At 41.2% G+C, this 27,972-nt stretch overlaps 1 protein-coding gene across 1 annotated transcript in view; it reads left to right on the top strand.

The window, feature by feature from the left end:
* Window positions 1–27,972, top strand: part of LOC117246949 (cytohesin-3-like) — a 48,044-nt gene that overhangs the window by 8,395 nt on the left and 11,677 nt on the right. Inside the window, exons 2-9 of the mRNA XM_033610990.2 lie at window positions 12,632–12,714; window positions 14,269–14,333; window positions 16,086–16,152; window positions 16,320–16,438; window positions 19,845–19,925; window positions 20,039–20,151; window positions 24,340–24,488; window positions 24,631–24,742. Of these exons, the coding sequence (XP_033466881.1) occupies window positions 12,632–12,714; window positions 14,269–14,333; window positions 16,086–16,152; window positions 16,320–16,438; window positions 19,845–19,925; window positions 20,039–20,151; window positions 24,340–24,488; window positions 24,631–24,742 (789 nt within the window). The remainder of the gene's footprint in view (window positions 1–12,631; window positions 12,715–14,268; window positions 14,334–16,085; window positions 16,153–16,319; window positions 16,439–19,844; window positions 19,926–20,038; window positions 20,152–24,339; window positions 24,489–24,630; window positions 24,743–27,972) is intronic.

The raw sequence follows: 27,972 nt of genomic DNA, 5'->3' as shown, positions 1-27,972 counted from the left end.
TTTCCAGACATGTTCCCATCACCATGGCAGAGAGAGTGTGTGTGTGTGTGTGTGTGTGTGTGTGTGTGTGTGTGTGTGTGTTGGGTGGGTGGAGGGGGGGGATACAAGACATTGCAAGGCAACATTTCTGCTGTTGTGAATAGAAGTACGCTTTGCCCGGAGTTATCGCTCGGAGCTGTCAAGAGGGGAAGCTCTTTAAGCGCGAGACAGAGAACAGATGGGAGACAAAAGGAATGGCAAATTAAATGAGCGGGAGTCGGGGAGGAACACAAACAGACATTAAGGGCAGCAGAGATACACTGTGTTCAAGTAATCCACACCGAATGTCAATGGAAGGAGGGTTAAGAGAAAACAGGGACCAGCTGACCATACAGACAGGATGAGGGAGGGGTGTTCGGAGAGAGAGTCTGGAGGGGAGACGTGTGTTCCTTGGCTTCTGACTCAATAGAAATGGAGACGCACACCAACGCCCAGCTCGTTCTCACCTTAATAACATGTCCTGGCATTCTTTCATTTCATTTCCTGCACTTTTTCTTCCATGATCAAGTGTATTTTCTCTTCTGTTCCTTTTCAAATACACTTGGTGAGCACAGAGCTTCTCTGATCCAGCAGGTAGCCAAGGGACAGGTTGATATTAGACACAATCCATCTACAGGGGGCCGTGATGAACTTAGAGCCAAGAGAGACCAATTATTTAAACTTTGTGGGTGGTTTCTGTTGTTCCGATCAAAGCTCTGCTGTCATTGTGAATGGGATTGGGGTGGTCCGCCAAAGTCAGTGTTGTTGCAGGCAGGCGCACAACCATCACAGGAACATCCAGATCCTCCAACACGGGCACAGAGCATGTCCTGATCAACAGAACTGCACACTGAAAGGTTTGAAGTCAGTGCCAATCATCCAGGTTGACCCTCTCCCTGCTGGCGTCTGTACATCATCAGTATCGTCAGAGTTATCAAAACGTATTTCCTCTCGTTCATTGTTATGTACAGAATGAAAAGCACCCAATAGAGATTTCAAAATTGCCTCCCAAGCTAGATATCTATCACAATAACGGAGGTGAGCATGTTCATATCAGATAAAGCCTTACATTCATTCTGCTTCCTGTCAGTCACCTGACACCCACAGGAAACAAAAGTGGTGTCTGTCAGGAAATGATCCCTCAACAAATGTATGTTGCCTTTCACAAATTGTCACATCCATGTTTTTCATCTTTTGTTGAGACCAGGATTATTTCCAAGTTAGGTGTGACACTTTGAAGCTTGAATTTTAATAGCAAGAGAATGCTAGAACAGTCTACAGCTTCAGTTAGCAGTAATGTGAGGTCGCACAGTACTTGATACCGTTAAATGATCGTCCTGACTTTCTGTTGCTGCCGTCTCCAGAGTCACTTTACTCTGGGAATGGTCAATTCAACATCTGCCCAGTTAGCACGAGCTAACATAGGCAGCAGTGGCTAACATCCAACAACAAGCCATCACACTGACCCAACAAACTTTCTGTTGCTGCCATGTCCAAAGCAACTCCTTGGTGAACGGTCAGCTCAGTGTCTGCCCTGTTAGCACAAGCTAATGCAGCAGCAGCGGATGGTCCCAACAAACTCAGACCAACACCAAAATGTCTCAAGTCTGTTGTTAAACATTAGCCATGTAATGCTAACATTTAGCCCTGTCACTGTGTGTGTGGCTGGGAAGACTGTCACTACAGTTCCTGGCATGGAACTCAGACTCCGACAACGGCAGCTACAGTCCATAGTATGCAGTGTGGCGTGTTTGACGGAGTTGACAGTTGTGTATGCTGAGATGCCACCAAACCAATCGCCGCCCTATTCACATTATGGGTATCGAATGAGGCACTCTGTTGGTATTGGTGTCATTTTAAGGGTACTGGTATCGTAATTTTTCAAACAATACACAGCCCTATACAGTGCTTAGGCAAATGGTGCTTTGAGCTAAATGCTAAATTCAGTTGGCCATCATGCTCATAATGACAGTGCTAAGTGGTGTTAGGCTAGTATAATATTAACCATGTCCACTACTTTAGTTAAGCATGTTAGCATGTTTGCTAATTAACACAAAACACAGGTAGTTGATTGTAAGTAATGTGAACTATGTAGATGCACATCAGAAATCAGTAACAGTTCTATTACCAAGTGGGCTTGCACATAGACAAAGAATTTGTCTTAGTGTTTTGGTGCATTATAATATATATATGTATAGTGCGGAAGTCAAGACACATAATATAAAGTAGAAACAATTACAACAGAAAATGTGAAAAAATCTAAGAATTATGAATAAATGTAAGAATTACGTAAACATTTATCTGTCAGATAGTACTGGAGAGACTCTAACCCCAGTGTTCAGCCACTTTTTGTCAAATTCTATATATTCCAGCACCGTGAGAGAATACAAGTGAAATATATTAACATAGACTTTATAGACTAAACTTTTACAGCTTGCCGCTAAATTCTGCATGAAACCTGGATGATCATCTGAGATCTAGCGAGCGAACAGGGAGCCACTTGGACTGCACTCAGCCTGTGAAAGCCCCTCATCCTGCTCGGACGCCAGGAGAAACAGCATCCATCTAATTCATTCTCAGGCCGATCAAATCATCAGATTATGGTTACTTTGGCTGCCAGCATATGGCAGTGGAAGCCCCTCAGATTCTGCCGGCGGTGTCTATCGAATCAAATATTGACATAGTAATGATGCCAAGCAGATGTGTGATATAAGGAGGACATGGTGTGCAGACCACCTCCTATGCAAATACACACTGACACAAATGCACTCACAGCAGGAGGTCCCTCCCCAAAACGGCAGATTAACCAGAGCAATCAGCGTGAGGGCTCTTCAGCTCCCCAAACCCCAGATTCTCCTTGTGACCCCAGATGTAGTTAAAAAAACTAGAAGCCATATTAGCTCCCCAAATCTGTCTTCTCACGCAACAGCCAAGACTGTTGATACTGAATTATTACTGAACAGGCTGCAGCACAGTACGCTGTACTTATGCTTGATTTCACAGGCACAGATACCACACACAACACAAATAACTTTTTCATACAACTTGAAAGAAAGTCATGTGGCTATTAAAACAAAATGTGCTACTTACGCAAGAAAAGTCTCTGATGTTTTCTCAGAAATAGTTTTGCTTCTTCCCGTACCTAATTAATATAGCACAATAGTGAGTCAGCATACACACAAACTTCTGTTTTCTATTTTAATTGATTTCTGTATGGTAGGTCTGTCCTTTCTTCTTCTTCTTCTTCTTCTTCTTCTTCTTCTTCTTCTTCTTCTTCTCCTTTCTTCTCTTTTTTCTCTGTGCTGTATGGCACACTGAAATGACTGTAGTTAATGGATTTTTCTTCAAGTGTTTGATCAACAGAACAAAGTGACAACCAATTGAGAATCAATTAATCATTTTAGTCATTTTTCAAGCGAAAATGCGAAATATCTTTAGTTCCTGCTTCTCAGTTGTGATGATTTGTTGCATTTCTGGATCAGATATGGCATTAATTTTAATAGCTCTAGGTTTAGGACTTATGGTCAAACAAAACAAGAAATTTAAAGATGTCACCTTTGGCTTTAGGAAATTGCAATTGTAAAAAAAAATAATAATCACGTTTTCAGCACCATAAGCAGCTTGTAGCAAAAAACCCCCCCATAAAAACACAAAGAAGAACTTTAGGTATTCATCATTAGGAGCTGTAGCCATCATGGCTGAACGAACATAGAAACGAGAGGTACCTACATGAAGTTAAGAGTTTTGCAGATAGCACATTTTAGATGAGATTTTAAAGGAGACTAATATCAAATGAAAATATTTTGTTGTTTTCCTCATTAAATGCTTTGTTTTTCTTCATCTAGCTTATCTCAATGTAATCTCTCTTTCTGAAAAATATGTTGCAGGGGTTTACTTTCTGTATTCTATGACAAATGAGCATCTATCACAGCACTTGCAGTTAAAAAGCAATTAATTGAAATTTAAACAACCTTTAATTAAATCAACTACAGCTCCCATGGAAACATACATGTGTGGCAGTGGGGTTTCTTCCATATCCATAATATTAACAAATGCCCTCTAGTACTGTAATTCCCTAACATTTTAGCTGTAACCTCTGCTGTCTAAAATGTCTGTAAAGTTCTGCTCTTTCCTGGTCTTTAAAAGCAACTAAAAAAATACATATTCAGGCTGTTCTCAAGCACTGTTTGTATGTACACCTACAAGAAGTAATTCACCAGAATTCATATATAACCCATGTAGTCATCATGAGCCAGTAAATTGTGTACAACTCACGTAATCAGGAAGGGTGCAATCACGTGACCAATGCGTTGACAGGAGTAAAGAAGGAGAGAACAAAGAGCAAACACAAGACTTTCTCCCTGGAGACAGGTGTTTGTGTCTCATGTGAAACCAAGTGAACTGTGAGTTATTGTAAAATATGATCTCATCACGTTTTTTTCCCCCTAAACCTATGTAACTTCACGAAAAGTACATAATTTTATGTTAAGTACGTAATGTGGCAGCACTATTCGTGGGGAACTATTTAATTAAATATCATAAGGACAAGAATTCTAAATAGGGCCAAAAAAATCAGGCCTGACCCCACATGACCCTGCACAGTTTCTGTCCGAGGCCAACCCTAACCCAACCCATGGCAGCAAAAAAGAAGAAAGACTTAAAGAGTTAATATAGGAGATAAAGGGGACTCAAATTTTGCTCTGAGTGTGTACTTGATTTTTTCTTGGTGGCAGAAAAGACATTAAATCCTTTAACTTAGAAGTTGTGCCAGGGGGGTTAGGACTCTTCCACTGTAACAGTTATAATATATTTTTTAATACTAAGATAATATTTACAAGCCAACAGCTGACATGTTTCCTTACACCACTCCTCCTTTTTCTCTTCTGTCTGTTATTTCAATAGTTTGTCGTCTCGTGCACGACAGGTTCGGCAGAGCGGGCTGTTCCCCTTTCGTGTGCCTAGTGCGCACAGTGGTCCATGGCAATGCGGATGCAGATTTTCTGATCCTCTTGCATGTGCACACGATTCCTCTCTCTTCTCCACTATATTGTGCTGTCACTTACCCTATCTTACTCACAGTCCACCCCGCTCTCTCTTGATTCAGTCCATTAAAACTCCTGACATTTATGTACAAGAACTGCTAGTTTCATATTTAAAAAGAAATAGCCCTAAGTCCCTAAGTGTCAAGTATAATCCTTATCTTGACATATTGAGTGAATGACACAGTTTTATTAATTGTATTATTAAGTTTTATTCATTAATACAAACTCAGATTTTTGAATGATGTTGCTATGTGGCAGCGTGCGTTTTTGCACATGCAGGTTGCCTCCTGCGTGCGTGACCTTTCCCCGTCTGGATCGTGACCTCCTTTGCCTCCTCACATTGGCCTTTGTGCTGACGTCCCGGCATTCCTGCTCTGTGGCTCAGAGCCAAAGTGCCTCTGCAGACAGCTTTGCCAGACTATCTGCTGCTGCACATAATGTCACATCATTTCATCACTGAGGCAAAGTAGGTTAAAGGCAGGCAGCGGCTGGTCGGCCGCAACATCTGGGTATATGCGGTTATACATCACACTTCCGCTCTAACAGACTCGTATTGGGTTTACAGAGCGGCGGGGAGGGCAAGCGTGTAGGATTAGTGCCAGCTGGCCTTAGTCTGTATGTACTCATGTGCACTTCTATGCACGTCTGTCTGTCTGTCTGTATGTAGGACCCAGGCTTTAATGCAGAGCATGTCTTCGACTACTGTTGGAGGGATTGGGGACGGCGGGTTTCAGATTAGACTCTGGATCCAAGAAGAAGTTTCCCTTGCCTCCCCGCATCCTTGCATGTGTCTCAGCACGCTGCAGGGCCAACCAGGGTAACAGGGTTATCTTTTTTTAAAGCTCATCCACTTTAAAAGACATCACAGCCGTTAAAGTCTCTGGTTTAAAGCCAGTAGATCTGGACAAATCCTCTCTCACTCACACGAGTCCATGAAAACTGAGACCACAGCCAGTGTTAAGTGAGCGTGGGATTTTCACTCTGAGCTCCATGTGCTCTGAGTACCTCACAACTGGTATGAATACCGGTTTTAAGTCCTTGAATCACTTCTCAGTGCCTATTTTTTATCCGTCTGTCCACTCCAACAAATAGCTTGAATACATATTGATTTGTGACCACAATAGACGCAGTGAAAGTTCTGAAACTGAGGGTTGATGCAGACTGGTGTGGGTTTGTGCAAAGCATCCCAGCATTAGTCTAAATGCCATCAAAGCCGCGGGTTTCAGTGGGTGGCCGGGGACAGTTGTTAGTTTTGGGTGTGAAGAGCAGCAGGGGATTTACTCCTAAAAGTAGATTTTGAGGGATTTTGTTTTTAGGGAGTAAATTACTGGAGCCTCTTGTTCCAGGGTGCACATGTTGGAGTTTAAACCTTTTGGACCTTCTCAACCCGTCGCTCTGTACAGTGGATTTCTGAGCTTTCAGATAGCAGATTTCATTGGACAGTTAAAATGGGCTTCAAGTCTAGGTTTCACGCACACATTAAAGTCAGCGCCTCACCGCTATGACCCTCCCAAGGACCCTCTACTGTTTACTACGAAGCAATGATTCACACCATAAATGATTTTAGTAGATTACTACTCAAGCGTGTCTGTGTTGCGTTTGAGTCTGTGGATGTAACAACCAGCCCCATGACTCCCTCTGTGCTGGCTGAAGACACTAAACTCATTTCCTGAATGAGTCATAGAAGGTCACAGGGGGAGGTGTGTTAATAATGTAATTGGTGGACCACCTCTGTAGAAGAGCCCCCCACCACTAAACAAGATTATCTGCTGGACCAGAGACCTTCGCCCTGGTTTTACAGTCATCTCTATTATCAGATGTGTGCTTTGAAAGACATATATCACAGTATATAATACAGTAAGAGAGACCTGGATTGGAGGGTAATGGCAATGCTTTACCATTAGTGGTGGCAGGCTTTTATTAAAGGGAGCATCCTCTACTTTTCATTAGATTTGTAATGAGTTAAGATTCTAATCATGCACATTGTTGCAGCCAGTGGACATCTCCATTAGCTAATGCATGGCCTCAGGCTATTGGAAAACATGGAGTTGCTTGCTCATCATCTTCCTCCAAGCAACATATTAAAAAAGACAAAGAAGAATCCCAATATTAGGGCTGTGACTAACGATTTTTTTCCATTATTGATTAATCTGCTGATTATTATTGACTGTTGGTAATGGTTTGGTCAATGGTGGGAAAATATAAAATGTTTATCACAAATTAAAGGCGCTGTATGTAAGAATGTGGCCAAAACGGTTACTGCACTCAAATTCAAAATACTGCCGCGAGTCAGGTCTGCCCCCCCCCTATGTGGGGGGGGGGGCCCCCTACAGATTCTAGGTTGCTGGACAGCGGCACGTTGGAGACTGATTTGTTTGCCCACGGGTGGCTGCCGTGGCAGGGCTGCGTTGCCACGTCCTTGATCTTCGGTTTTCCAGTGGACCATTTGAGCAAGTCCGGCTTCTCTGCTGCTAACGCTGCTGCCAGGATACAGCTGAGGAGACTGCTAATGCTATGTACCGGGACACTGCTAATGCTGCTTGCCGTGCTGCTGTAGCTCAGTTGTAACTGATGCTGAGACTCTACTGACTGTGTGACTGGTAGACGGCGGTGGGTGGCGCAACAGGCCAAAACACAAATTCAAAACATAAACGTGATTTGCAGACCGTAATTTTTTTTTTTTAAATGCAAATATTCTGGCTGTACTGTTGTTGCCGGTGAGATCAGTATGTTATATGAACATTATTCCTTAGTCTCTGTGACATATTAGGAGGATTTTATGACTATTTGCTTTATATTTCTTACATATAGCTCCTTTAACATATTCCAGATGCTTGCTTTGTCCAAGCATCAGCTCAAAACCAAAAAGTATTAGTAGAAAGTTTATTAGAGCTGCACAATATATCGTTCTTTTGTCATGATCCCAATGCCAACTTCCAGTAGACTGCACTAAGGGATGTTATGAGTTAGTTGAATGAAAGTATTAGTAGAAAACTGCACTTTAAAATCTAACTGTCATTATTCTTTGGTGCCTTTTGTGTTTAGCTCAGTGTTCAGTTTGTTTGATAAAAGAATGTTGGAATAATTTCCTGTTTTTTTTTTTTTTTTATTCAAAAAGCACAATGTTGCAAAACAGGAGAACTGAATACACTTTAATATCTGTATATTACAAGTCCAACGTATCCTCATTTAACAATATATGATATGATATCCTCCGAAAATGTACACTCAAAGGGTCGTATGATATCCTACGATGTAGCACACCATGAATTATGTTATGTACACAATGTAAAGTAACACAATCAACGTTAAGTTACGGAGGTGTTCTCAGATGAGCCGCCATTAGTCACAAACTGGCTTAGTGAATGTAACAAGTAGGAAGTCCACACAAAAGATTTAGTTAAAACCACCAGAATTTATGAAACTATGATTGATTTAAACAATGGAGTGTGTAGGTCATCAAAGTCAGTAATGAAAGCCATGCATGGATGTGTGTCAGGTGTGTTGTGGCGGTGTTGAAGGTGCAAAACCAAAAAGCAGTGATGCAGGGTGGACGTCTGCTGTAGGAAGGGAGAGTGCGGTTTCAAACACTGGTTTCCTGGGGAAAGTCCTTGTGAGAAGATCCTGTCTTTTGTGACCCATCCACCACCCCAACCTGCCTCCCAGTGCAACTGCTTCCTTCTTTATTCTTTACCCATGTCAGCACATTAGTCTTGAGTGTAGCCTTTCCATATGCATAGGTTATACATTAGTAACTAGCTCATGATTACGCAGGATATGTACTAATATTGGTGCATTTCTTTCGTAAGAAAACGTACAAACAGTGCATGGGAACAGCCTAGGAAGGAATATCATTATCTCGATATTTAACGTTTTTGCATACCACATATTTTCCCCATTTAAGAAGCAAGAACCAATGTATTTTTGACATTTTGTTTGAGTCTACAGCCTTGCTAGCAGCGAGAGAGGCTGTCCTGGGCACAGTGGTGCTGACATGCTCCCAATGACAAAGCTATGTTAATTTAACCACAAGAGAATGTGTAGCAGGTAATGTTTACCTTGTTCACCATTTAGTTTAGTATGTTTGCGCAGAGCATTATGGCGCTAGGTGGTGTTTCAGCTCTGCAAAATATAGTCTGGTATATGCTTGTTTTCTGTCACACCAGTTCATGAATGAATTTAATAATCATGTGCTCAAACCTCGGGCCATTTAGTAGCAAGATGTGTAATCTCTTAGTTTTATCAAAATATGAGCAGTGTAGTGGCAGCAAAAATGAGCTTTTGAGGTTTAAAATGTTGACCTTTAATTAGAGTGTCTCCTCAGGCCAAGTACTTTTTTGTCTTTTTATAACCAGCAAAACAAAGAGAGGAAATGCATCGACCCTCAGGCTTTGTCAAAATGAAACTGGTTGTATCTGAGTCAAAGAGTTTGACATTTCATTTTAATGCCCTCATTTGCCAGTGAGTTTAAAGGAGTAGTCCCACAAATACCCTTATTTCCTTTCTTGCTAAGAGATAGATGAGAACATAGAGGTTCTTCACAGCAGACATTTTGACTTATCATAGAAGGGAAAGGAAAGGTGTAATCAGTGACTTTTAAAATGACTGCATTTCAGGTTGCTGGTATCGTGCATGATGGCTCACTGTCACTTTAACACTTCATGGCACCGAGCCATAACGATATTAGTTTAACTACTATGACAAGTGAAAATGTCTGCTGTGAAAAGGTCTATTGATAAGCTACCACTCACATGTCTGTCCATTAAATATGAGGCTGCAGTCAGTGGCCAGTTAGCTTAGCTTAGCAGAAAGACTAGCAGCACAGACAAAAAGCTAAGCTAGCCGTCTGAAAGTAGCAGAATCTAATCAAACAAACAAGATGTTAATAAGTGAGCTTTAGAGGTGCTGGTAGGGTTTTTTTCATACCCTCAGACAGACCCTGGCTAGCTGCTTCCCCACATCCAATCTTTATGCTAAGCTAAGCTAAACGGCTGCTGGCTCCAGCCTTATATTTTCTGGACAAATATAAGATTGACATAAATTTTTCATCTAACTATCAAATAAGAGTATTTCCCAAAATGTCATACCCAGTGCAACAATGCAGTGATTCCTCCCCCCCCAGTGATGTATAAAGAGAACTGGATACGGCATTGAAGGCAGGGCCCTGTTCATTCTTATGAGAGTTGCTCAGCGGAGCATGGAGCTAAAAAACTTCCAGTACCCATCCTACCACACTATTTAGTATGCCAGATGAACATGATGAATATGTCCCAATTCATAGTATGTCAAATGCAGTATGCCAAAAATACCAGAATGTCCTTCTGGATCCCGTCGGATTTCTGACTCACAGTCTTCTGCAGAGCAAAAGATACGTCACATTGACTGAGCTGAGGACAGATGACAGCTTGTTGACAGCTGTCAGAAGCCGCAATGAAGGATGACAGCACATTCAATTGACTGTTGACAAGTTGAATTGTAATTAGGCTATAGGAATATTAATGTTTAAGTGAAGAAAATAATAATGAAGATTACCAACAAAAAAAGGACATAATATAAAATATTTTTTTAATTTTACTGATATGAAATAACATGTTAGAATCTACAATATATGCAGTTATTACTTAAAATTTTGCTGTCCGTGTTGATCTCCATCTCTTGCAAACTGCAAATAGCATTTTGTTTTATCTCCAAGGTAATGGATGTATGAGCAAGAGGGTCAAAGACCTTGGCACAATGTTATGAAGGATAGCATGTCCTGATTGTGTGTATACTGCGTGCAACAGTATGTACTGTACAAAAGAAAAAGTATGTGATTCAGAACGCACCCAAAGCTTGTTTTCCAAGGAAATTGGAAATGAAATTACCTTCTTATCTTCCGCATCTTAGGGCTCACAGAGGAAGTGCACAATAAAATGGTGGTTAACTTCCGGTTAAGCTCTCAGCTAACTTGAATGAGGATAAAATTATTTAAATATGCGGCTCTTTTAGACTGTGGGAGTGTTAAATCCCAATGGGGAAACCAGTCATTGTGCGGAGGTTGTGATGTTAAAACATTTTATCCATTGATTATTTAAAGATATCTCTTTTACAATGTAAGTCTATGGGAAAAAAGTCCTTTTTGGGCATCATGGCATCCCATGACAGACCTGCAAGTTGCAATTCTACATTTGACCACAATCTAAAATTGGCTTCAAACCCAGGCACTGTTCCAGGGATCTTGTGTCCCCCAGGTTAACTCTTGTTGTGTTTGAGATATATATAGGACACATGCACAGACCCAAAAAGCAGTCCTCAAGTACAAGATAAAAGAATTGTGTAAAACAGCCTTGAAACTTTGTTAGAGCCCTAATTGGCTTCAAAGCCACATTCAGAGCGCTCACATTTGTAGCCCATTGCATAAGTGCTGTGAGGTAGCTGGAAGCCAGCAATCCTAATTACCATCTTTATTTTCAGACTCTCAGTCATTGTGCATTTATATCCCCCTCTTTCTCTTGTCTATTAAAAACATCACCCACAGAGGAAATCCCTCAGCCGTGTCTCCCGCTGTTTACCTGACCCTCATCACAGTGCTTCAGGATTACATAACTAGGTTAGGAAACGCCTTTCATCTCAGCGTTGAATACCATCTATAACAATACTTGGCTCCCCTGAACTCAACTCTTTTACAAGCTGTTGAATTAAAAGCCGGCTGAATGCTTCCTCTTGAGCCCAGTGACCTTGTTTTACTTTAATTGGCGCTGCTTCCTGCCTGCGAGGGAAAATAACAAGTGATGGTTTTTTTTATATATCTCTCCTTTGGCAACATGTAGGCACAAAGCTGCGACTGTGATATTAGATGTGCCATTTTCCAGTTGAGAGATTTGCGTTTTCTGCCTCTAAGCTGGCTTAATGAAGCGAGATCGCTCAGAATCGCTGTTCTGCAGAAAGATGAAGAAAATTGAGAAATAAAGTGTGCGTGGGGGGAGAGTGAAACACAGGGAGAGAGAGAGGAGTGGGATAGAAGATTGGAAAACAAGATTGAGACAGAAAGACAGAGTGGAAAAGAAGGGGGGAGGAAACACGAAACAGAAAGCGAGTCATCTATCCCTCTTTTCGCCGGAAGCTCTGAAACCCTCACGGCCTGGGAATCAGGGTCGTAGGCCGTGTTAAATTAGTAAATTCACTTTTAATGAAAGAAAACTTAATCTGGATTGGTTTTATTAATAGAATATTCCCCTGAGCCAAGTGGAGGCGGAGGAGAGGGGTAAAACACTTTCAAGTGGAATAATTAAGACCCTTCGCCTTCTCGTTTTCTCTAGTTAATTAAGACGAACATGCAGGCTCTTGATATGCGTTGCTGCAGCTAAACAAGCTGAAACAGTCAGTTGAGTAGCAGACCTGTCACTTAACCACATGAGGAGGATGATCCTTTTCCGATTTTCCATCTCTGGTTGTGAACTCCTTAAGAACGTGTAGGTGCTAAATAGACTTCTGTTTTCTCTCATGTGCAGCGAGCTGAGTGGTTATAGTGATGCAACCTGTGTACAAATGATAGCTAAGCTCTGCTCTGTTTTCTCCATCATGTGTTTCAGTTCCTGAGGATCTGTCCCTGGAGGAGAGGGATGAGCTTTCAAACATCCGACGCAGGAAGAGAGAGCTGCTCGATGATATTGAGGTGTGTGTTTGTACATATGAGCATATACAAAAAGAACAGGATAGATACAGGATATAGTTTTTCTGATACATGTCATGTACTATATTGCTAAAAGATAATTTTAAAGGAGAGCTATTTTGTTCATTTTCAGGGGCATACTTGTACTTGGGGTTTCTACCAGAACATGTCAACTTACTGCTTGAATGTTCAAAAAACACCTTATTTTCCTCAAACTGTCTGTGATGGAACACCTGCATTCACCGTGTCTGAGAAGCTCTGATTTAGCGCCTGTCTCTTTAAGACCCCCTCATGAAAAAAGCTCAGTCTGCTCTGATTGGTCAGAGTTCTACTGTAAAATGTCACCAATAAAAGCTTCTAGATCAAAATCTTCACAACTAACCATGCCTCAGCAGGCATGTGATTTGAAATCAGGGAGAAATTAATAACATTGGCAATCCTTGACGTTAGCATGTAGCTACATGTAGCAGTAGCCCTTTTTACACCGACAGGGCCACAACAATGTCCCCTAAATATGCCGCCTTTGCTTTTTATATACAGGAACAAACAACTGCAGCACAATGTCACAAGCATTCCAGAGGCAAAGAGGTGTTATGGGTGTAACGTGTACACAACAGCATCCATGTCTGCAGTTACATATAACATTATCGTCGATAGCGCTTTATAAACAATAACACTGGCAATAGTGTGGCAATAACAACCATTTACCATTTATTTGTTAAATGGCAGTTAATCAGGTCAGACGGTAAGGAGCTCCAAATTCCAAATTTTTGGACGTTTTTCGGCTGCTGTTCTTCTTTCGTGTAGCTGCTAACTGCTTCCAGCTGCTTTTTAACCCTCCTGCCAGTGGGTTGCACACATAACATGTTTTACAAATGTCACACCCATTAAGTCCATGGACCCACCTTGCCCACCTTGTCCCTTTTACACAGACGATTCAGCGCTGTTGCTACCTCCGCTGCCGGCTAGTGTAGGATACATAATGTAAACACTTGCAGCAGTGTGCCTGGAGCAGATGACCATATAAGGAAATCCATCATGATCTGATATCATCTTGTGGCCAAAGTAGAAAAATCTGAGTATTCACAACAGTCTGAAGCCTGAAGTTTCTGCTCACATAGATTACTTTAACATATGTTCACCTCATTATTTAAAACTTTGCCATCTTCAATATGAACATCCGACATGGTAACATTATATATATGACACAAAATAAGGAAAAGTAAAATAGGTCTGCTTTAATGTAAAACTGGAGTACTGTATATACTTGTTACTTAGTCATTTCTGACCTTTTAATTTATTTTGCCTATCTACTATCGACTTCAGTACAGAAGGTCTATTTGCATGCTGTAAGTAATGCAAATACACCTACAGTACTTTACTGCACACCCAATTTGCTCATAAAAAGTAACGCATTTTCCACTGCTTACTGGACAGCTCATTCTCCGTCCTTTTAATGCTTTAAAGCTTTTTTTTTTTGGACTTTATCGTGTTTGAACTTTAAGAAGGTGCTTGAACTTAAAGAAGGAAACTGACCTTCTCAATTGTTTCTCTCAGAGGTTGAAGTTTGAGATAGCAGAGGTCATGACGGAGATCGAGCAGCTGACGTGTGTTGGAGAAAGGTAAGTCGAGATGCTTTGTCATACTGCACCCATGTAGTTTATGCAGTGTTTACATCTCTAATATATCAATAACTGAGCATTTATTAAGTGTTGTTAAGCACTTAGTGGCTTGACAACACTATGTGTAGATGAGTAAGCTTCATAGAGGCAGAATTTAGGCAGAGCTGATGCATTGCATTGCCTTAGATTGTACAAGTGAACTTTATAAAGTCTTAACTAGAAACATGATGACACCGGAGCCAAAGCAGTACCAGTTTTTACAATGTTCTGGTAATTTAGATTTTTTTCACACATTATTTTTGCATTTAGTTAAGCGATGTTTTCTGTGATTTTTATTATTCACATAACAGCAGTATGATAGTCTGTTGGCCCAGACACATGCTGAAATGTTGGCGCCCGCAAATCCATTGTCGTTAATGTAGATGTGCGGAAGGTGAAGTGTTTCAAAGTGCCTATGTTTCAGGTCATGACAGCTGCACCCTGAGATAAACATAGTTTAGCTTTTCCAATGCAGCAGCACCCATCAAATGTCATGTGACGAGGAACAACCAATTGCAGCTGTAGGGCTGCACGATGCAGCCCTATCTATTTTCAGTGGAAATGGCAAATTTTGCATTTCATTTACACTTACAAAAATATGAAAAGTATGATGATGCAATTTTTGCTGGGGTCTGCACCAAATAATCATGTTGTCTTACGTCTGGAGTATGATAGAAATGCTGGGGCATCTCTGTAGCGCCACAATACTTTTATAATGGTATGACGTTGCACATTTTACCTTTTTCAAAAAATTGAAGGAGAAGTTGATAGTGTCAGTTCACGGTTACAAAGAGCTTTGCGATCTGTCCCCTGAATGTATTTAATACACACTTGAAAAAACAATGCCTGAAAAAAATATAAGCTCCGAACCTTGGGATTTCTGATAAGTGGGTTACAGTTGCCAAGAATCGTCAGGCGCAACCTTCACCTTCCTCCACGCTCTTGAAAGTAGGCACAAGAATAGCACCCGGTGCTTGACCTTGTGAGAAAAAGATGCAGCATGTGTCCCAGGCCTAAATGCTATTTCAGGGCCATCAGCACACTGGCAGCAGTAAATGTATATCATGAAACCGTGAGCAACATTCATTTGTAGGATGTAAACTGCTCCTTATGTCTCTAAAATCTCTACATACATGGAGAAAAATATACAGAATATAACCTCCACAACCTCTACTGCGTTAAATAACACGTACACAGGTTTTTACCTTCAGTCATCAATAGCCACCGCCAGAGTTATGGCTGTTATGTGACTCATTGCCTCTGTCTTAGCTGAGTTTGGGATTTGCATGTTAGCTCAAAGACGTCAAAGGCAGTCGGTGTAGGCTGATATAGACACAGCTGTAAGGGTCTGATAGCAGTATCAGGTTGCCATATTTACGCGGGTGTTTGTATAGGTAAAATATAGACTTATTGACAAGACAGTGTATGCACAGCAACCAACAGCATAAAACCAATAATGACAGTCATGGTACAGGCTACGTGCCAGGTGTCTCTGTGCATATGTTTTTCAGATAAGACTTGAACACACATATAATGGGTAGAACAGATGTGGCAGGATTCAGGAAATAATGCTCTCTGTTGTGACTATAAATAAAGTATATTGTTGTTTTTGACATTCAGGTACCTGACAGTCTGTTATTTTCAGTGTTGTTTGTGGTAAATAAGTGACAGTAACCCTCATTAAATCTCTACCTTTCTGCGTCTGTGTTCCAGTAAAACATCCCAGAGAAATAAACAGATCGCGATGGGCAGGAAAAAATTCAACATGGATCCAAAGAAGGTAACACATGTCCTTTAACATCTTCCACTGTCTCCGCAGCCTTGAAAGGAGTAATTTTCTTCTGGTGTGAAGAGCGATCCATTCTCAGCCATGAACCCCTGTCATTTCCCATCATCTGCCCTCGATTGAGATGAACAACCATCCTGTTTTCACCCTTTCCTCTCCAGGGAATCCAGTTCCTGCTGGAGAACGACCTCCTCCAGCACACCCCCGAAGACATCGCCCAGTTCCTCTACAAAGGCGAGGGCCTCAACAAGACCGTCATCGGAGACTACTTGGGCGAGCGGTGAGGCAGAGCATCTATCAAGTCCTCCTTACATGAGATTTATGCTCCCTCTGTGATTAGAGAAAGAAATTATGGCCTGGATTTATTGATTAATGAGGGAGAACATGACTGCCCCCCCAACATGAATCTTTAAGTCAGTGCGGGTGTCTTGTCAGAGTCCCCCCATGTAGACTTATAACTGGTAATAAAATGGCCATCCAGCCCCTCACATCTCTGGCCAGACTGCTGGATAATGAAGAAGAAAGGAAGTCACGCAGCGGGTGAGATGTATGGTGTTATCTGAAGGTGAGATTAGATAGTCAAACATACTGTGTGAGGCGAACAGGGACAGAACATACTGCATGAAAAACCAGGAAAGGGAGCTGCAGGAGAGAGAGAGCGAGCGCATCAAAGGTTTAGTGTCCCAAATTTATCAGGCACAAAAACCACAGCTTGATTTATCAGTCATCTGTTTTTAATTTGAGATAATAATTTGGAAAACACATATGAATGAAATATGTGTGCAATGCATATCCTGAGAAAATCATATGGGACTTTAATCATCTGTGCTATTTCTTACATAAATAATGCATCCATTTTGCTCCTCATTATCCTCAGCTGATAAAACACACAGCAACAGTTCAACCTATAATCAGTTCAACTTATATCCAGTTCTTATATTTGCTTTTCTGAACACCCACTGGCAAATCTGCACAAATAAGACAAAAAGGAATAATTCTCAAAACACATCCACAAAAAATGAAATGCAAATAATACCAAATGTCTTGGTGCTCCTGTTATATTTGCACATTTTTAGATTTGGCAGTGTGCATACATGTGGCACAAAATGGGCCCCTCTCACAAAGGTCGCAAAACTTTTCAGAGAGTTAGTCGTAACTGAAGGGCACTGACACATCCGGATACTAAGTCCCAAATTGAATCAATTTAATATAGGATCCCAAATCCAAGACATTTCTTTTTGTTACGTTGAAATCCCTTTTTGAAATATAACATTAATGCACACCAAAAATTATAATAAGGTGCTGATCACTGGCACCAGACTTGATTGTAGAAAACAAGTGTGAGAGTGAGTGAGTGAGCAGAGTGTATATGGCTCATATGGAGCCAGAGTGTGCGACGCTTACCTGAGGTTTTGAGGAATGCCTCGGGGCCTTGTCGGTTGCTTGCAGTCTGAAAGTTTTAGCTCGTCTTTTTTTCTCCTCTGCTTCCTGTGTTCTTGGTGCAAAAGCAACATTTAAACTTTGCCACATGGATAATTGCAGTCAGATGCAAAAAAGGCAAATTGCAATCAGCTGTAAAACTGAATGGGTGTGCCTGCACTCTAATATCTGTAGCGCAATATCTCTTTGTGAATCAGACCTGGAGACGAGGCAGATAGCAGTTGAAAGCGATCCGCAATTCATGGTGCAATCAGCAGCCGCAGTCAAACTGTATCGTCCAATCTGCTTGTGTTTCACATAAAAATTCTTAATAAGGATCCTTCAAAGTTTTTATATACTGCATTTTTTATTAGCTCACACACCATTAACTGTTCATCTGTAATAAGCCAGTACTGGCCGATATTGACCTGCCCAATTCATTGATCTAGCTCTATTTTGTTAAGAATATACAGAAAAAATCTGAGTAGTCCGCATGAGTATTCCTACCTGCTGTGCCTGAGGGAAATATTCATTGAATCAACAGATCTAAGAAAAAAAACATCACAGGCTAGACGCACTCTTTGATCGACATAGCAGAAACAGCGGCGAGTGATTAGCGGCACAAATGTCACGAGAAAATGTCACAGAGTAAATAAGAATCAGAAGCATTTCTGAGGCTGGCATCATACTCCAGTTGTGTTATACACTATATACTGTTGTATACTGTAACAAAACTGTGCTCTCTTTTTAAAGAATGCATATAGAGAGAGAGGATGATTATAAACAGAATTTATAAAACGTATAATCCATACTATATTATATGAGCATACTATAATTTTGAAAAGAGGATCCTGAAAAAAATGCAGCACTGTTTGAACTCTTTTTATGCAGAAAATCACATCAGTTACAGCCTGTATTATCTTACCTGAGCCCAGGTGCAGATGAACAGACGGTAGCAGAAACAATGAAACACACACACACACACACACATGCACACACGCACACATGCACACACACACTCACACATTGTGAACGGGGCAGAAGGTTGGGGAGGGGGGACTCTGGGGACTCCTTGCCGGCAATGGGCTTTATTCACGGAGGATCATCAAAGAGGCCACCTACCCAGTGGAAATCACACTTAACACAGGCGGAGGGTTTACACTCAGTAATTATCACTAATTGAGCTTATGCAAGGAGCAGGAACCTATCATTACACGCTGAGCAGGGAGGGAGATGAAGATAAAACAGGAGGGGAACAGAGCGAGAGACCCGTGGAAAGGAGGAAGAGGGAAAAATAGCCGGGAGGAGGATAGATAGCGGGAGATGGAGTGGATAACTGACTCCTAAATTACCGGAACAGACCTGTGTATTGTTCCTGTATAACTCAGGTTTGTTTATCACATACTGTACACTCGCCGTTATCACACTGAGACACATATATACAGTTTTATTTTTACAAACAGCATGCAAGTGCATAACAGTACCTATAGCAATACCCGTATATATGTATAACCCTCATAGGACAGGGTTCATTTTATTTGGCTGCAAATGCCAGTGTACTTGTAAGAGGAAGAAAAGCCCCGAAGTCATCGTCCAAATAATCCAAGACTGTTATTGCAATACAAGTTTGTTGTTTGTTTCCTGTAAGCCAACACTGTAATCTTCTCAACCTTTTCCACAATGTCTCGCCACAAAAAAACCCACAAAAGTCTGAAAATTCCTGGTTTCATTTGAACAATACACAACACACAGACGTTACGGGATCAGGATCACGGCCCCTGATGTTCAACAAACATGATCAGAGAAGCCGTGACCGCAGCCTCAGAGCAGCTGTTGACTTTTCCTCCAAAGAAAAAAAAACTCCAACTGGCCAAATAAACCTCTGACAGAAAGGAGCCTGTGTGGGTTCGGTTTTTGCTGTTTTCATCAGTCGAACGCACCGTCCCCCACCCCCCCGTCCCTCCCACCCCCTCAGGATGGAGAAACACTCAACATCGGCCAGCTGTTAAAATTGCTTCCAGACTTAACGCTCAGCACCCGGTATGAATAAAGGCACAAACATGACAGGAATGCTGAGAAACAGGAATTCAGGTTGAGAAATTCTTTCATGGGGGAAAAATGTTTTTCTCCACCCTCTCATCTGGGTTGACATTGTGATTAGAGTTATCGCTCATCTTCTCTGGATGATCTTCTTGTTCTATAAAAAAAAGGAATGACTTAGAGATATCGGAAATCTGATTGTCTCATCTGTATTTTTTTTCCACCAGGGACGACTTCAACATCAAGGTGCTGCAGGCCTTTGTGGAGCTGCATGAGTTTGCAGACCTCAATCTCGTCCAAGCATTACGGTCAGCAGAACAATTAACCCAAATATTAAGTAGAGAAAATGTACAACATCTAAGTCATGTGCATCCTGTGGCATCACAAATTAAACCCCCTTCCTCTTCTCTCTCTGTTGTAGGCAGTTTCTGTGGAGTTTCCGTTTGCCAGGCGAAGCCCAGAAGATCGACCGTATGATGGAGGCGTTTGCCTCGCGGTACTGCCAGTGCAACCCCGGAGTCTTCCAGTCGACAGGTCAGACACAAAGCAGGCTACTGTTGTTTAAACCAGTGATCCCCAACCTTTCTTTTTGTCAGGCATACCCCCACAGGCCTGTCAGACAAGCTCCAGTGCCCCCTCATTGACCCCCACCTGCCATGCTCCAAATGTGTTGATTTGAATTGATTTTAAACAGGATGTTATCCAACACCATTAATTATTTAAAAGTGGACACTAGTACAGTATTTTTTCATACAGTTGAACAGTCATGTTTAGGTTGGTTGTGCATTACTTTTAGTGACCTATTATTATAAGTTACCCATAGATACAGCGCCTTGAAGAAGTATTCATCCCCCTTGGCATTTTCATTTTTTGTTGAATTTAAAAACATCAAACAGCTCAGCGCTACATTGGTGTGCAAAACCATCAAGAATAAAATTGACTAAACATTTAGATATGGATTCAAAACAGCAGTACAATCAACAGGTGCAGTGTCTATAAGTCAGTCAACCAAAATGCTTGCAAGTGGGTTTGAGAGTTGAGAATAGTTTGAGAAACGGAAGTATGGAGTCCATATTTTCATGAATCGTCCCTTTGTGGAGTGAAGCAAACAGGTCAGGTATTCGAGAGGAAAACACTCCAGCAACCTGTAATTCGATAGATTTTAATCTGTAATTTAAATAAAATAGATAGCCTACACACAATAGTCAAAAAAACGAAAAATGGTGCATGGATATGTATTAACCCCTTTTTCTATGAAGCCCCTAAAGAAGACCTGATGCTACCAATGGCCTTCAGAAGTCACATAATTTGTTAGCTCACCTGTGTGCAATCTAAGTGTCAAATGTTCTCAGTATATCTACACCTGGATACAAAAGGCCCCAGAGTCTGAAACACCACCAAGCAAGCAGTAGGCCCACCCTAAAGAAAAAGAAGCTCTCCAAACAGGTCAGGGACAGACGTCTGGAGAAGTACAGATCAGGGTTGGGTTTTAAAAGCTTTAAAAAGAAACTTTGAACGTCCCACGGACCATTAAATCCATTATTGCAAAATCAAAGAAATGTGGTACCACAACAAACCTGCCAAGAGAGGGCCACCCACCAAAACTCAAGAACCAGGCAAGGAGGATATTAATCACAGAGGCAACAAAGAGAACAAAGGTAACCCAGAAGGAGCTGGAAGGTTTCACAGCCGAGACTGGAGTATCTGTCCATGGGACCACTTGAAGCCATACACTCCACAGAGCTGGGCTTTATGGATGAGAGGCCTGAAAAAAAGCCTGTACTTTACGTTTGCCAAACAGCATGTGGGCAACTCCTCAAATATATGGAAGAAGGTACTCTGGTCAGATGAAATGAACTGTTTGGCCACTGTTGTAGGGCTGCAGCTGATATTCTTGACTGATCATTTAATCGTTCTGTCAATAAAATGTCAGAAAATTGTTAATGTAATTCCTCATAGCCCAAGGTGACATCTTCAAGAAATATGTTTTATCTGATCAACAATCGAAAAATCAAAAACTATTCAGTGTATTATCTTGTGTGACTGAGAAAAGCATCAATATTCTCACATTTAAGAAGCATGAAATCAGCAAAAGTTTGACTCATTGCTTAAATAAATGACTTAAACAATTATTTGATTATTAAATAGTCGCCAATTGATTATCTGGCCATCAACTAATAGATAAATCAACATATTGTCTAAACTGCTGAGACTTCTCTACTTCCTTGCTGCCTAGTTTTCATTCCCTCTGATAGCCACAGTGTTGATGTTACAGATGACTCAATGCAGATTTCTAATTTTTAAGCAAATAGCATCCTCAGTATTTTTTTTAATTAGCTGAGCTAATCTTTCCACATGTCCACTGGAAACTGCAAAAGTACCCCCAGGGATCCATAAGAGCAAAGTGTGAAATCCAGTACATTGGACAAAGTCAATGCACTGATAAGCAGCCGAGCCTAATGAACCAGCAGAAGTACTGCCCGAGGGTCTGGGATACATTTAGCGATGGCCTGTTTTTTTTTTTTAAATGCATTTTAATCATTAAGCCGTAAGAATTACTGTAACTAAAGCTCAATGAGGATTAACTACAGATCACGGTTCACTGCAGCAGAGTAAACAAGCAGCAACAAACAAGGGACATCCATTATTCAGGAAGACTCAACCTGGCTGAGTGATACATGGTCTTGTGATAAACAAAGCCTCCAACTACAACAGTCAGTTAATAATTAAAGAAGTTATAGAGCAGCATGCTGCTGTGCGAGATTGTCGAAGGTGCATGTGGTCCCGTGGAGGGAATACTCCAAGTTCTGTCAGTTCAGTAGCGGCGTGCATGTTTGTGTGTGACAGTTGTGGGTGCAGGGCAGAACAGCAGCTTAGATTCATGTGCGCAGCAGTAACTGCACACTGAGCTCATAAAAACCTAAAACGATCAGGGATCTTTAATCACCAGTAGAATGAGAAGCCCGTGTCTCTCTGTGCTTCATCATGCTCATCAATTTTTTTGATTACGCTGACATTCCTCTCACAGTTAGCACCACCTCTTGCCCCATATTACACAGTGTGTGCAAAGCTCCTCTAGTTTTTTTTTTGTAGGGAGTGTGTTAGCGGGCAGACAATAGGCAGTGTAGGACAGCCAGGGACCAAAGTGTGTCAGTGAGAGGAGACAGACAGAGGGGAATGAATGATTCATTTACAGGCAACCACTGGCCCATGTGTGTCTGAACATTAACTCACAGCAGAGGCTAAAGCCCCTCCTCCCCCCTTTACTCTCACTCATACCTCACACACACACACGCACATTTTTCAAATACGGTACAAATGCATGACTATTAAAAATAAATCCTGGCTAAAAATTCTGTGCTGGTAAAATAGTCCACAATCTTTCTTTGCGTCTATCTTTTCTCACTCCTATCTGCCTCTGCAAAAATACATTTAAATCAATTACAAAAAAAAAATCTACGGCACATTTAGAAGAATTAGGGCTGCTAATCCCCTTTGTTCTCTTTAACAGCAAAAAAACAGCTATATGTGTAAGAAAAAAATAGAAACTCAAAAGGTGATAATGAACACTAAGTATCACTGTATGCAGATGACATCCTGTCATACGCCAGTGTTTTTGTTAAATAAAACGATGACAAAATAATTTAATCAATTACCTTTTTTCCATGGCAAAGATGAGATGTTGATGATTTGAAAGTAGATCTTTTGAATAAATGAACGTTTTATGCGCTGACGAGATAAGAGGGGACTAAAATGTTAGTGGACGCTCAAAATAAGAGGAGGCGAGAACAGAATGATAAATTATGTTATGAAACGTTGCAGAAAAATGTTTTTAGCTAAGAAGATGAAAATGACCATGCTTGCAATTATTTTCTGATGCTGTTTGAGCGATTTGAGATCGGAGCACCGACGGGCTGGTTAACTCCAGTAAATAGTCAGCACCGGGATGGGCGCTAGCCTGTAAAACACTCACACTGGAGCAGCGTCATATGTAAGCGCGAGTTTTGAGCTGTAAGTCAGAAGTAAATAATTAGCCGTGTGTGTCTGACTGTGGATGGTGGAGCTGCTGAATGGATTTGTGGAGTTTGTTAGTTGCAGCAGTGGCTATTAGCAGCTAGCTCTGCTTGTTAGCTGCTGAACCACAGCAGAGGGTGCAGCCACATCTGCTGATTCCTGCAAGACTTCACTCAGATTCAGAATATGGTTTGATTGCTGTTTGACAGGCAGGTAGGAGGTTTGATTATCTGTGAGTGGAGCTGTGCTGTAAATAAACAGTCTGGACTCAGCAGAGTTTTCTCTGAAAGAGCTGAAAGCTCAGCTTCAATCACCGACTCTGAGAAGATGTGACTTTAAACCTCCAGACTAACATGTTGCAGATTTTGAAACAATTTAGGCTGTCTGTGATGTCTTTCAATATGTTTAAATCTTGTAGGTAAAGGCTGTGACTTACCATAGGAATTATGGTAAATGTGTCCTATTTTTGGTCTTGGTGGACAGCTTATGTAACTGTCTGTTACTACTGTACTTGTTCCATCTATGCAGTGTTCTGTATTGAGTGAAAAATCTGTGCAACTCTGATCTCATTTAGACTCAGTAGTAACGTGCAATCTGTCTGTGATGAACAGATATAGATATCTAGATACAGATTGCAGGTTAATGTCAGGTATAAATGGGGTCTCTATGGCAGGACACACTATTTGATTCCCTTACTGTCGCTCTCAGATACCTGCTACGTGCTGTCATTTGCCATCATCATGCTGAACACCAGCCTACATAACCCCAACGTCAGAGACAAGCCCCCTGTGGAGCGCTTCATCTCCATGAACAGAGGCATCAACGAAGGAGGAGATCTGCCAGAGGAGCTTCTCAGGGTGAGAATTCATCTGTAATGTGTGTGTTTGTGTGTGTGATGATTGATCCCTGTGGCCGTCCTCTCAAGCCCACTCCATATGAATGAGACATTTCCTCCACTGTTCACCTTTTTGATTAATAGCCTTCATCTCCTGTCTGCAGAACCTTTACGACAGCATCAAAAACGAGCCCTTCAAAATCCCAGAGGATGATGGAAACGATCTGACGCACACATTCTTCAACCCCGACAGAGAAGGCTGGCTCTTAAAGCTCGGTATGTACATTCAGAGTTACAGAAGTAACCTTGATTCTGATGATTTATCATTAGTGAGCAGAGCATCAGGTTGATGAGCAGTGTCCTTTATTTCCCTGGTGATGAGTGTTTGTGTTGTTTGTGTGTAACGTGTGTACGATGAGCTTTCAGGCGGCTATGCCAGAGGCTGACAGCTCTTGGGCAACAATGGCTGATAGTAGTCGATTGTGTCTCTTAATTTTAGAATTTGTCAAGCCAAATTAAACATTCAGCCCCTGTTTGTCCCATTATATTTTGGGAAACGATACAAGGTTTGTGCTGACAGACGCTAACGCCAATCTCACCTATAAAAACTGGCTAACTGGCAAGCTAACAAAGTCATTCATGTTAACAGAGCTGACTCTTCTCAAGAAATAGGTGTTTGCTAAGTCACAATACTGGGAGTTGGTTCATTGAGATTAGCAGCGCAGTAGGTGGTGCTAATTCTCCAGTCATTATACCACTGCAGAAAAGAGGGTGCGATAAGATGACGCAATTAAAAGTGCACCAGTCAAACCTCTAATGAAGGAAAACCAAGCCCCCTAGCCCCGGGCTTTAAAGCCAATTTCACATAGTGGCCAAACATGGAATTAAAATGTCCGGGTCTATTGTGATGCCATGGTGCCCAAAAAAGACTTTTTCCCATAGACTTGCATTGTAAAACAGACATCTGTAAATCAGTGGATACATTTTTTTGAGTGTCACAAAACCCCGTGAAATTACTCGTTTCACTGTCTTAACTTAATTTGACTCTATTCGATTCGATAACCTTCCTTATGTCTAGAAGAATTGCACAATTAGATAGTTTTATCCCCATTCAAGTTAGCACCGGGCTAAACCAAAAGGTAGTTGCTCAGCCGGTGAAAAGTCTCTAGTACACTTGCTCTATGGGCCCCATGATATGGAAGATTTAGGTAATTTCATACCAAAGAAATTGAGCTTTTTTGGCTTTATGAGCCACTTTGCAACTTTCATAGGAATGAACAGGGCCTCAACCTCAAACGCTGTATCCAGTTCTCTTTATACAACCATGAGGAAAACATTGGATTATGATAACAGAGAGAACACTGGACAATGGATTTATAGATTTTAAACAACTGATCGTACAGCTCTGTGCTCTTGGAAGAGTTCTGGTAACAGCCCTGTGTGCATATATTAGTTATAGTTATAGTTATATTGTTAAAAGCCATCCTGATGATGAAGAGAGCCTACAGTGGCAACATTAAATAGCAATACAAGAACCAATTTCAGCCCACTGAAATTGTGCAGCCTAATTTTTGCCCGAAAACTGTCCCCCTTCATGATGGTGCTAGATGAGGTTGCTAGAATATCCGTGACGCAACTGCAAAATGTCTTTTCTTTCCACATCCTTCATCTTGTGACCTCTCCTCTCCGTTTTGTCTCATGTTGTGTCTCCTATCTTTCCTCTCCTCTCCCTTTAAAGCATGCTCCTTTTTGTGATTACTGGCATGGTGATTTCTGTGATAGTGCTGTCTTTGGAAATCCTTCTGTTTTCTGTTCCTCACTCCCTTTTCTCTAACCTTTCAGCCTTTCGTTCTGTTCTCTCATTCTGTTCTGTGATGGCTGTTCCTTCTTAAATCTCTGTATTAGGAGGTAGGTAACGCTCCATCCTCCATCCTCCCCGGTTCATCACAGAGTGCCCTCACACTGGCATTGGCTGCCATTATCTCCTTGGCACACAGGGCCCCTGAACATGCTAGCCGCCTCATTTAATTGGCTTATTGTGTCAGAGCTGTTATTGGGCAAATAAGAAAAGCATCGTCAAGTGATGGGTTATCTCATTTAATGACAAGGCGAGTTGGAGGTCAGTGATCTCTCTCATTCTGCATGGGGATTGGCTGCATTTCTCAAGTGGCTCTGAAAGAGGCTGGATGACGCAGAGGGCTCGTCTCAGACTGGTGCACATACAAAGAACAGATGTTTATCCCAAGAAGTATAAAAGATAACTGTTGACCTCATCAAAACACAGTGTCACTCACCAAATCCCTTTTAATATCCTGCTTCCTTTTACGAAAATGAAGCATGATTACCAGATAAAGACGGGAAAATCACATGTTACTTATTTGAAAGCAAAAATTAAAGTGAGCATTATTTTGTTATACTCAGAGCTACTGTAGTTACTATAGTGATGGTACATATAGTTTTACAATGCTATGGACAATTATACCAGAGATTACAGGTGCTTTCAGCTTTGAGTTCAGTTCTATATAGACCGAAACACCATAGCATCGCGCAAACAACTACAATTACTTCCAGGTAGACAATTGGCAGTTGATCGATGAACTTGTTTAATTCTCTTGTCATTTATTGTCATTTAAAGAGTTAAACACGGTGGTTCAGCCCTATCTGAAGTTACTGCTCCTTTGATAAAACAAATCTACCGGTACAGATGCTAAACAATGCACTGCTGTGGACAGGGGTCACATTAACGAATTTAAACCATCTAAAAAGACCCACCTAAAAAATCAGTATCAGTTTAAAGTGTATGCTATGGTTGGGATATTTTCCCTGCTTTACCTTAGACACTAACTGATGGAGGCAGCAGTAAACCAGCAACTCACATGTTCTGCAAAGTACAGTTGCTGTTTTTGTCAATGGAGGCTGGTGACTTTGAGATAACACCTTCAGTTCAGCTATTGGTCAAGGCAACTGATGAAAATTGCAACTTGTGTGTAAAAAGTGCAAAACCTTGTAAAATGTGCTTATTTACGTTTTTGCTGAGAGTTAGATATGATTGATACAATTATCATGTCTGTAAATATTAAGGTACTGCCAGCATCCAGTTAGCTTAGTATGTAATCTCGCTCTTCCAAAAATTTGCTCTGCATATGGTGTGAACACGCCTTAAAGCTCACTCATTAACATGTGCTGCTTACACCTCTTTACAGTCTTTGTGCTTTGCTAAACTAACAAGCTTCTGGCTGTAATGTTAGCTTCATATTTAGCATATAGGCATGAGTGGTATCAATCTTCTCAGCTATCGCTTGGCAAGAAATGTCGTTTTTTTTTTTTTTCTTCAAAGCTGCACTCATAGAATTATGTGTGAGAACCTAAAAAACATTAGCGAGTCAACCAAACAGCTGAATCAAAATCATAACAAACTGCTGCATGCTTTTAAATATTTTTCCAAGTAACGCTAACGTGCATTGCTCTGACCTAAGCAACATTTGCTTCCTCGTAGACTCCCTTAA

The sequence above is a fragment of the Epinephelus lanceolatus genome, chromosome 21 (genome assembly GCF_041903045.1).
Source record: "Epinephelus lanceolatus isolate andai-2023 chromosome 21, ASM4190304v1, whole genome shotgun sequence".
Lineage (NCBI taxonomy): Eukaryota > Metazoa > Chordata > Actinopteri > Perciformes > Serranidae > Epinephelus > Epinephelus lanceolatus.
Note: the sequence above shows the minus strand (reverse complement) of the source record. Positions and strands in the feature narration are given on the sequence as shown.